At 35.2% G+C, this 12,185-nt stretch overlaps 2 protein-coding genes across 2 annotated transcripts; both read right to left on the reverse strand.

The window, feature by feature from the left end:
• Window positions 1-1,372: 1,372 nt before the first annotated feature.
• On the reverse strand, window positions 1,373-6,640 carry LOC148627934 (uncharacterized). Its single transcript, XM_088581859.1, has 2 exons — window positions 6,503-6,640; window positions 1,373-5,519 (listed from the first exon to the last, which is right to left on the reverse strand). Exon 2 carries the CDS (start codon window positions 5,359-5,361, stop codon window positions 2,086-2,088), a length of 3,276 nt encoding a protein of 1,091 aa, XP_088437985.1. The 5' UTR covers window positions 5,362-5,519; window positions 6,503-6,640; the 3' UTR covers window positions 1,373-2,085.
• Window positions 6,641-9,917: 3,277 nt separating this feature from the next.
• Window positions 9,918-11,956, reverse strand: LOC148627935 (cholecystokinin receptor type A-like). Its single transcript, XM_088544089.1, has one exon. It carries the CDS (start codon window positions 11,307-11,309, stop codon window positions 9,918-9,920), a length of 1,392 nt encoding a protein of 463 aa, XP_088400215.1. The 5' UTR covers window positions 11,310-11,956.
• Between the last annotated feature and the right edge of the window lie 229 nt (window positions 11,957-12,185).

A 12,185-nucleotide genomic window follows, 5' to 3' on the forward strand; every position in this document is an offset into this window, starting at 1 on the left:
GCATTTTTCACAAAAATCATATTTGTAGGTTTTTCATCTGTATGTGTTCCGTGATGTGCTGTACTTTTTTTAGATTTATGCTGGAACACTGCAGACATTGCACTTAAAAGGCTGTTTATCCGTATGCAGCCTCACATGGATATGAGGTTATAATTATTGATTTAGCCTCTCATGTGATTTGAGGTAACTAGCAACTTAAATGTTTTCCCACACACATCACATACATTAGGCGTTTCTGCAGAGTTCTCTTTTGCCATTTATTAAGCTTATGTAATCTACTGATCTCCCACAATCATCACATTCCTAAGCTTTCCTTTCAAACAATGAAATCAGTCTGAGTTACTTTGATGCTTACATAAGATTTATGTAAAGTTGTGAATACAAACGTTACAATGATTTGTAACAGTTGTGTCCCTTACTCTAGGTCTACCTCCTTAAGACTGTTTTTATAAATTAGTTCTAAGTAATTTGCCTCAGGAATGACAGAATATTTGAGATGCCCCTTATGTACAAAAACTGGTTATATTTGATTATCAGATAGAACTATTTAAATATTTTGTATCGTCTAAATCTTATGGTTGAATGCAGTGTATCCCCGGGGAGCATGACAATGATAAGATATGGAGGTTGTCCATAGAAAACCTACCCGGTGCGGGGCGGATTAAGACATTTCTAAAATGGGGCTTGGTTCCGATTTAGAAATTTAGAAAAGGGGGTCCATGCTATAATTTGCTTATGCTTGCCAGCTTTGCACAAAATTAATACAATTATCCAATAAAAAGGAGGGGTTTCAACTCTTCACCGATCCGCCAGTGCTGTTCATGTGATCCGTCTTTAATGCTATTCATGGTTGCATGTGTCTTGAGGTTGGAAGTTCATCGTTTCGAAAGCTCTACGGTCATCACCATGCAGGACCTATATATATGCAGATGATCGATATGTCCTGCATTTTTATATCTAGATAAATTTCCAGAATGAACAAAGAACATAATTTAATTGTCAAAAATGTTTTTTTCTCTGGCGGGATATGATCTTCATAAGGCAGCATGGCGGGTGTCTTGTAAGAAGCCCCGGGGCAACTAAGTTCATACTTTTTTTGGTGTCTTTTGTTGCGTTTGTGTTGTTCATCTGTTTGTGGACTTTTGTTCCTTGTTTGTCCTTGGTGGTTTGTATGTTATCGAACGCGTTTGTTTCCATGAATGTACCCAATTTTCATTGAACCTTCGGTGTTTTCAATTTATTTTTATTTTTTGATAAATATTATGTTTATTTCTTTATCATTTAACTTAAAGATTGTTTGCTTTAAAATAAAACCACAATTTTCTTTGTTTACTCACAAAATGCTTTGAAACAACATTTTTAACAATGCAATTATTTTATTTACAAAAAACGGTGTCTACAAGAAATGCTAATATTTTAAAACAATATAATGCAAATGAATGTAGTATTCAAGGAAATAAAATATAATTAAAGATGTTTTGATAACAATTCAGTCATTTTCTAAAATTTGCAGTGAAATCTCATATTCAAAATAGCAACATTATTACAATTCTATATACAAGATAACTTTATCTTCTTGGAAAAGGTGGGTATAATTATTATTATAGTCAATAACTATAAATAAAGATCTGAAAATCAATGATATGTTACGCATAAGTCCTCTTTCAAAGTGAGAAGATTTATTTGGAGTCTTTCAAAAAAGGTGGTTTTCCCCAAATTTTATCACTCAAATGAAAACACACATTCCCAGCTTTTATGAGATGAAACATTCATTTCAAACTCCACCGATTTGCTTCAGTGCGAATCAATTCCTGCCTCACAAGGTTCATTATACCCCTTTACTAACGCATTGAATATGAAAAAAAAATTATAATCCTTTCTATTATAATGTTGAGAGTCTGAACATGCTTTAATTTAAATTTGAAATTAAAGTACATATGAAATTTCATGCATGATATTCTGTTTTTATAACAAATACACTTTTATATATGAATTAAAAGATACCAAAAAATTGTATATTTCACACCTATCTTTCAAAATGTTGGCATAGGTTTAATTAAAAACTATTGTTTTTATCATTGCTTTCTATCTTTCAAATCTAATTGGTGGCAGTTTTTCAAAACTTGAACCGGATGACGGTCGGCTGTTTCTTCCACTGTTTTGTATTGGCGGCAGTTTTAAAGTTCCCTGCTGGGCCGACTTCGGGCGTGGTTGTTCAGGAATATCAACATGGCCAGTTGTTGGTGACATTGTAGATCTTTCGGCTAAGACCTGGTGATCTCTTCCGATAAGTAATTGATCATCTTCATCACAAATCTGACTGACAATATTTCTTGGCTTGCCCATATTTCTCACTGGGGGAAAGCGAGAACGAGGCGCCGCTGACTTGACACGGCCTTTGGTTTTCATTGGTTGTGGTACGAAAAAGTCAGTTTCACATGATGAATGACTTAGTATCATATTTGGTTGATTTGAACGTGATGGAGGTCGAGTTGATATTTTCCAAAAGCATTTATTATCATCGTTAGGTGAATAATTTCTGTTCTCTATTGGTGGAAATCTTGACCTTTCCATCATTCTTGCAGAATCATAATTTTTGGGACTAAGGTCAGGAGATTCTCTGGTTCTGTAGTTTGAAGTATCAACTCCCTTATTTGCCATTCTCGTATGTTCGTAGTCTATAGGATTAAGATTTGGAGATTCTCTGAATTTGTGATATGAGTTATCAACTTTTTGGTTTAACATTCTCTTTGATTCGGTCTCAATTAGACTGGGACTTTGAGATCCTCGGTTTCTATGATGTGATGTATGCCTTTTATTAATCATTCTAGTTGATTTGTTCTCCACCGGACTGTGACTTGGAGACACTCTGTCTCTGCGATGTGAAGTTTCAGCCCTTCTATTTAACATTCTAGTAGACTCGTGCTCTATTGGACTGTGACTAGGAGACGCTCTGTCTCTGTTATGTGAAGTTTCAGCCCTTCTATTTAACATTCTAGTAGACTCGTGCTCTGTTGGACTGTGACTAGGAGATGCTCTGTCTCTGTGATTAGCAGTTTCAGCCTTTCCATTCAACATTATAGAATATTCGTTCTCTACCGGACTAATATTCGGAGACTCTCTGACTCTGTGATGTGTAGTATCAGCGTTTTTATTATCCATTCTTGCATTAAGTCTTTCAGCTGGTTTATCAGGCGGCTGAACTCTTTTATCACTATGGATTGATATTGCGACACTGTTAAGTGGGGTCATATTTCGTCTCTGTTCTTTGTATTCTTGCTTCGGACCCCAGGCATTGTCCACATTTCTAGACGGTAGCTTACTCGTACTACTGCTGTTTGGTGTAGAACTCTTCATAATTGCAGAAGCCTTGTCGGGATCATGGTCACTTGCTGTAACTCTGACCGGTAATTTGCTCCCCGGTGTGTGCGTTATAGGCGAGGCTTCTGATTTCCTTTGCTTGGCTTGCCACATGTTTCTATTTTGGCTTACCGATGCATCATGGCTTTCTCTGCTGTTTCGCTTTGTTTCATCTGCTGATTGTTCTATGTTTGACATATGTCTAGCATAACTATTATCCATGGTCATTCTATCGCCACCTATTTGTATCCTAATAGGCAATTTGCTACCTGGATTTGTCTTAATTGGCAAGGCTTCTGATTTGCCATGCATTGCTCTCCATATATTTCCATCACGGCGAACCGGTATACAACTTCCTGATCTATTAGTTCTGGGGGAAATTTCTGTGACGTGTGCCTCCGAAACACTGTTATCACTTCTGGTTGTTCTGACACAACCTGTTTGAACTTTAATAGGTATTCTGCTACCCTGAGTTGGTTTGATAGGAGAAACCCTTGATTTGCCATGCATATTTATCCAAGTTGGTCCTGTGCAACGGATTGGAACCCGACTTTTTTTACATTCTGTTTTCGATTCTCCCAGTGCTTTATCGACAATTGATGCATCGCAGGTATCTCGCGGTGGAGGAGAGTTATTTACTGTGGCATCCCATGTGTTAGCTTTCTTTTTCAGAATGTCAGACGTCTGCACGCTTTCATTTACAATGGTGTCATTATCAACACTGTCATCACACTTGTCTGTAGCTCTTCCCATGGCGACTCTTTCATGTAATTTTTCAACAGTGTGAATTTCATAGTCATATTCATTAGAAAACTGGCCTCTTATTGCTTCCTTTGCGTTTTCGCTAGCTAGATTATATTGGCCTCTTATATCTTCCATTCTGATTTCGTAAGAATATTTGCCTCGAGTAGCTTTCCTTGCAGTTTCTTTTGCATTTTGGCCTCCTGTATCCTCCCTAGATATTTCGCATGCATATTGACCCCTTGTAAATTCAACTGCGTTTTCGCTAGCATGCCGACCTCTTGTGGTGTTCACTGGGACTTCGCTTGAATATTTACAATTTGTTACTTCCATTGTGATTTTGCTATGATATTGAACTCTTGTAGATTTCATTGGCATTTCGCTTACATGCTGGGCATTATCATTATTTGCCTCAGCATTTACACATGCATCGACACCCATATGAGCAGCACGATATATTTCGATGGCCTTTCTATTTTCTGCAGTTTCACCAGTTTTCCTTTCGTTTATGGCTACATTGTTTTCACTTCCGATTCCTTCTTCTTCATCTTCATAGATAGCAAATAATGGCCGGTACCCACAGCTATCATAATCGTCTATCTTCTTTGTTTCCATAGATGCCTGTAAAATGCTAAGTCCCTTCTCAAAGTCTTCATAGCGTTTGCGCTGTTCTTCTGTATAGTCTACCATCTGTTCAGATTCGCTATCGCTCGAATCATACGGATCGTCGAGCCATTCTGCCGGAACGGGGAAATTGGTTGTAGCTGCTGTGGTTTGGTTATTTTGCGTTTCCACAAGAACATCTTTTTCAGCGGTTTTTATCTTTTTGCTCTGCGCAATCGTATGTTCGCCATTAGGAGTCCGGGTTCTAATTACGGATCCGCTATATCCAACATTATCAGCATTCATGTCGTCGGATAATGTCGAAAAATCCAGCTGTAATAGTTCGGAGTTACCTTGCTGTCTCTCAAATGTTTCATCCTGGTTGTCATTATATATCTGAAAGCCAGTTGCACAATGAAACTGATCTTTTTCTTCGGTGGGCATATGGTTAGTTTCATCTCTTCTAGCACATTGGCTTTTGTTTACTTCCGATTCGTCTACTGACGGATTACTAGGACCATACTGCTGCGAAGTGTCTTTATAATCCGTTAGGATTTCGCCATGTCGTTGAATGTCGGGCGTACTCGCATAAAATTCGACAGATCTCAAATCTTTGTCCTGTGTAGTATCATTGGGTTTATCCTTTTTTGAACGCATTTCAGTTAAAAGGTCTAGTTTCCTTTTTAGTTTTCTAAGAGCATAAAAAATTCCACCTACATTATCGGATTTGTATAGATCAGATTGTAAAATGGTAGCCTTTCTCTAAGTCATCGCTATGATCCCTTGGTCCTGGTTGGTTTTGCAATGCGGTTTCACTGTAAAAAAATGAGTAATGTTTTGATTTTTCCGTCTTTTTTGCTTTTGTATTAATAAAATATTCCCGTGACATTTAACGCATTACTATAATTGTAGCTTTTCAGTGGATGCAACTTCCGCCCACGCGTACGTCATAGACGGTACAACGTAGAGAAGGATTGAGTATGCGTAAACGGAAGTAAATTTTCATGAGATACAACTTCCGCCTACGTGTACGTCATAGACAAAAACATTGTTAATGTTAAAGCGATTATGTCGTGCGTATAGGCGTAAGTTGAAAAGCCTAGTACGAAAAGGGCCATATTTGGCTCCTTAATTTCGAATTAAAGAACGAATATGATTATACACTGATGTAAATGGCAATCACCATTCCATTTAGGGTTAAAGAAACCTGAAATCATTTCTCGATCTAAGAAGAAAACTGCGTCTCAATATAAAATTTCTTATTTCACTCCCTGCAAAGAGTTATATGAATCCAAACGACATGAAAGCCCCTGTTCCATAACAAACTATCTAAGACGTGCTGTTCTTCATCAATTGTCATCAATACAATAATGTACTTTTAAGTGCAAAACATAAAAAAATGTATATGTAGTAAGACAAATTCTGTGAGGAGGGCGTGGGGTAATGTTCAACATTTCTGTATCAAGAGGTAGTTGAAAGTTCTAAATCACAGGGACTTGCTCCCACTATCATGCATATTGTCGGGCTTCACATTTGTTATTTGAAGCATGCCCCAGTGAGCTAATGCCTCTGAGGAAAACTTTACAGATAGACAACTGGAAATACATTGTATATAGTTGTAACTCATACAATTCCATAAATCGTTTTATTTTGTACATATATTATTGACATTTTTAAACATCAGGAATCCCTGCAAAAAAAAAAATGAAAAAGAATCTGGGTAAACTGGACAAACTTTAGATTACATGTACCTTATTCATGATTAATCGACAAAAAATATTCGATATAACAGACATACCTGTTTTTTTTTCTTCCTGGACGCGCTTTTGTTCGATTGGCAAAGGTGTCCGAAACATGTACAATATTTTCAAGCCGCAGCTAGAAATTCCGCTTTCACTTCGATGGAAACGTCGTGAAAACTGAAGTTGTTTCCTTGGTACGATTGTGACGTTGTCTTTAGAAACAGGGACGTTGCTATATCTCTCATTAGGTCAGGTTCAAGTTAAAGGTTCAAAGGTTAACTAGGGTGTGGTGGTCGGGCCTGAAAAAATGGCCCGATCACTTTGTGTGAAGCTATTGGACTAAACAACAAAAGGTCTTTCTCGCGCATGTTAAATCTTTGCTGTCTCAAACTTCTGCCTGTTAGAGTTATTTGTTTTGATGGCAATATATAGGTCCTTATTTCATTATCCGTAAGATATATGCCTACATGCAACTGTACTTCAACGTAACGATAAAAAGAGCGTGTTACATCTAACTGGTGTTAGATGAGTAAACATTTTTTTTTTGTTATTTTTGTTTATTTTATTTAAGCAATATTGCAATTCAATTCAGCCGTTTATTTTAAATCCAAATCAATCGATGAGTACTATAAAATCATACCCAAATGATTTATTACCTCTACACGATAAGGAAATGTGCTGAAACGTGGAGTGTGTTGCCGCGGCAATGCAAACTGAATCTGTCGGACATCTCAAACAAATTGACTTCGTCCATAATCTAAAGGCTCCGATCCCGACCGGTAGTAAAATATAGGCCATATGTCATAGTTTCATAGGCCCTTTTCGTGGTTACTGCATGACAGTTGATGAGCATGTGTGATACATACTTCCGCGAGGTAGGGCTAAGGAAAGAACAAAAGAATTTTCTTCGAGGATGTATACGATGCATGCTCATCGACCACACCATAGTTAACACGAAGTCTAATATAGTAAAAAAATTACAAAAAGTATAATGTTAGCTAAGAAATCCAAAAATATTTAAATATATAAGTACTTCTCTGTCTAAGAATCAGGCAAAATGCGTGTAAGGTGTGGCGCATGAAGAAGAAAAAGCGCAGAGCTCCAAGTATTCAAACCTCATAATCTCCAAAAATAGCCATCAAAGTGTTTGTAAAGATTGCATTTTTAAGATATTGCCTCGTCAAATTTAGTTTAAACGCACCACGAAAAAAATGGCGGGAAAATTTTCCAGCGCTTTTTTCCCTACATAATCAGTCAAAATATATCTACTCCAGAGATTGTTCAGGCAAATATAAATACCTTTCCGGTTGTTTTCTAGATGTAATGAATATATTCTTGGCAAATATGACTAAATTTGGGAATTTGATGTGCCACCCATTGCCCGATTCTTACACAGAATTGTACTTAAAACGTGTAACATCGTCACAGCATAGTTATAATGAAATTTTCATTTCTTCCGTTTACTGTAGTTCATTTTGAAAGTAGAAATATTTTTTTTTACATTATATTTTCACTTGAATAGTAAACGGTTATATTCTCTAAATGCTAAATAAAATGAGGACTTGTTTACTCATCCGGTCAGTTGTGAATTTTTTTCTAATTGACATTTGCAATTAATTTTTGTTGTTTTTTTTTTGTGTTGCATGCTATTTTGTTATCATTGTTTTTTTTAATTTAAAGGTCATTTCATGACCTGTTTAATTTTTTCCACATTTAGTTTATTGTATAGTATAGAGTACATTTTGTGTAGGGGGAAAGGTGATCGAAGATATTGAATCGAGTACACCGCTTTGCTCATGGTAGATTTTATTTTATAGCGTTTGTAATTTAAAAATAAACACCCCCTGTTTCTTCACTAGTATCTAATTGGTTCTGAGACTTGTCAGTAAATTTCTACGGCCAAAAGAGGTCTATCCTGGCCACTTCTAGAATTATCAATCATGCACATGTGTCGAATAATTTTTAATAATCATATTAACGTCTAACATATTAATTCAATCATCTCCACGTCCATCCTCGCTGTGTTTACTTGTGTTCGTGGGACAAGCGGATGAATGAGCCCTGACATCGTGAAGATGGATTGCCTCTGTCTGTAGGTAAGTTGATGCGACAAATACTCATAGTAACTACGGTAAGTGAAAAAGTTCATTAGAACGGTAAGTTGACAATTTGGTTGGTAAACGTTTAGAAAAAATTTCCGTCTGTATGGTCAAGGTTAAGACACTAGTCCTCACTGTTCCGGGTTTGACCTCTATGGTCGTATCAAGCTCGGTCTTGCAAACCATTTTATTTGTCGAGGAAAGACTTAATTAACGCAATTTATTACACTGTGGTTCTAATCAAATAAAAGTATCAGTTGTAATCAAATCAATTTATATGAATCTGCGCAGGCGAATCAGAAGTTGAAGCATTGCGGATCCAACAAGTCAGTAACCCGCTATAAAAATTGCTGTCTATACATACATGTAAATATTATTCAATAAATGTACTTAATTATTCACTTCCTACTAATGACTCGAATGCAAATAAAGCTTAACATTTTAACCTGTTTATTTTGACTAACTGAGTAAAAGATATAATTTAGAAGACAAAAATATCAAGTTTATTATTCATGATTTTAAAAAACGGGACGAGAAATTGGGCCTTTAAGTAAAACTTCAATATTCACGTAAAAGTTAGGGTAGAAATTGCAATGTGAAAAAAATCATATATTAAAAGTGATACAAGCCCCTTCATAACTACCAGTTTGAAAAAAAAATGGGCATATGAAAAATATACAGCATTTAAGAAATTTCAAGATCTTAATTTCCTTACTTTGGAAATAAACTTAGTGTTTATATACGTGTAGTTTTAGCACTAAAGAATATAATGTCATATAAGTCTTTTTTAAAAGAGGCCTTCACAAGACACACGGTGACACACAGCTCTCCAATGTATCATATAATTTACTTGATCGATAAAAAATTAGATAGCAATGTACATTTGTACATATGAAATGGCGGTTCGAAAATGGGGGGGGGGTGTCCGGGTGCGAAACCCTCTGTTGGAAAGTTTTGTATTTATCATAATTTCGTGCAAAATTTTGGCAAAATGGGCAAAAGATCTAGATAGTCTGGAACCTTTCTGGAATACCCCTATTTCCATTTCAAAATGTCTGGACCCGCCACTGCATGTTTACATCTAAGTGTCTATTAATAATGTAAATTTTATACATGTACTTGTAATCTTAAAACTGTTTCGGCAAATGAAAAATGACTTACCATCATCTTTCCAATAATACAAATTCGTTGTTATAGAATTAGAGTCGATTAAAAGGAAATAAACATTGAAATAAAACATTTTAAACTCTGTAGATTTTATTTTGCCTTTGTAATCATTTACTTGAAAACAAAATAATTTGATATGATAAAGAGTGGGCATCCATGTTGAAATTTGAAAAAAAAAAATGCATTGTAACAAGACAATGCTATATCATACACAATAAAAACATCTAAATATTTTTCTGACTTCGGATCGAAATTTTTCGTCAAGAAAACTATAAATTATAGGATTTGCCATATTGTTTACAAAGTATGAGCGCATAAGAATATTCAATAGTAAAATTTCACGAGGCGTCCGGTTTTCCCAAAACCGTTCATCGAATCCGTTGAGAATAGATATTACAAGATAAGGCAAGAAGCTTAGAATAAATACTATTGTTATAACGGTCAACATTCCTGTTATACGGATTGACCGACGCTGTTTTCTCGACAACTTGTTAGCAAAGCGGAGAGTTTGTCGGACGGCATGAGATCGCCTTTCTAACGTCGAGGAGAAAGACTCGGAGCTACTGTCTTCCGATATAGACTTTCTACTTTGAGAAGACAATGCCTTTTCACTTTCCCTCTTACTGTGTAATCTTTTTTGCGGTTTCTTTAGTTGTAGATTTAAACGTTTGTTTTTGTTTTCTGATTGAAAACCGAGTTTTGGTGAATTTATCAAAACATTAGAGTATTCATCAAAAGTGTTTTTCAATGGCCCGTTGGGATCTATACGTTGTTTCCTTGAATTAATTGCGGTCATTTCTATCATTTTTTCCGACTGAGAACTTTTGTTGAAAGGTTCTGTTGTTACAGATTGCTCACAGCAACTCATTGAATAAGCCGTCTTTTTGTTTCCCTGGAAAGTACCTTTCCTCCAAACAGTTAGTCCTATTTTGGTATAAAGAACGGTAAGCGTGCATGTTGAAACAAGGAAGATAAGAAGGAAAACTCCATCAAAAATCAATGGAAATATACTATCTTTGTAGTTATCGTTAATATAGCACTCTGTTCCTGTTACATTCATGACTTTGGTATCAAAAGTGGAGACTCCATAGAACAATAAAGCTGGAGACGATAAAATAACAGCCGCTACTATACAACCTGTACAGATCCGTTTTGTTCCGATGTCGGAAATCTGTTTCTCAAAAGGTAAACATATTTTTCTGTACCTTTCAATAGATATTAGAACAAGGACGAAAACGGCTGAAAATATTGTAGATGTAAGAAAATAACAAAGAACTTTACAAGGTATATCCCAAACAAATAAGTATGGAAAGTTTATATCCATGATGTGAAACGGAATCCCAAATATGCACGTGACTAAATCCAACATGGCGAGACAAAGTATGAAAGCACGAGAACTTGATCGTCTGAAACGAAACTTGTAAATGTACAAAACAAGTAAGTTTCCAAAAATGCCGACGACCATAAGGGCCAAAACGTACGCTGTTACCGGAAGAAGAAGAAATGCTTCATCATTGTTCAGTTGTTGCAGAATCAAATTCTCGTCAAAAGTAACGTTTCCAGGTATTGCTACCGAAAAGTTTGAAGAATTGAACATACTTGTTTATAAATTTGATTTTCTTTTCGAAGTCTTTTATTCGCCTATTATATCAGCTGAAAATTTGCATTTGCCTTTCCAATTTGCTGTACATTTAGGATTATACAATTCTCCAAAGACATTCACAATTTAAGTGTGACTCCTTGTAGTTTCTTCGAATTTCTTTCACTTTTCGTTGATGAAATATCTTCCACAAATTGATTTGAATATGATTGGTGCATAACATTTTGCTAGGCCATTTGGTTTAAAGTGTCTTTTATCTCTTTCTCAATAGAGCTAATAAGTCATTTCCTGGTAAGGTATGTCAAAAATTAATATCCCATCTACAATAAAGAATTTACTTTATGAATGAAACGAGAAAAATGTAATCCGTAAAATATATGATCCCATAAAACCATATTTACGTAATGAAAGTCGCGTTTGTTTAAGGATATTAGTTTTTGACATCACGTCAGTATATATCTTTTTTTACATTAATCCCTGCTTAAAAACGTAACATAAAATGCAGATATATCCGTATTTTTTTGATCGCGTAAACTTTGTATTTATAAAACTGATTAAATAAATGCTTATTGATTAAAAAAAAGCAATGAATAAATAAATAATTAAATAGATAATAATAAAACCAACTAAAACAAAACAACTTAAACAAAACAAAACATAAAAAAGATAAAAAGATACCACACCAAAAAAAAAACAGCAGAAAAAAACAACAACAACAAAAAAAAAAAAAAAAAAAAAAAAAAAAAGAACCATGAATGAAAACTTTATATGGTAACTGGTGACTTGCTTTTTTTCAAGTTAGACACACCTACTGAATCGTTTTACCTCAAATTGAATATGATAAAATGTGATAGGGAAAGAAATAATGATGAA

This window comes from Perna viridis, chromosome 1 (assembly GCF_037379345.1).
Source record: "Perna viridis isolate PV_CMFRI_1.1 ecotype Kerala chromosome 1, ASM3737934v1, whole genome shotgun sequence".
In the NCBI taxonomy this organism is placed as follows: Eukaryota; Metazoa; Mollusca; class Bivalvia; order Mytilida; family Mytilidae; genus Perna; species Perna viridis.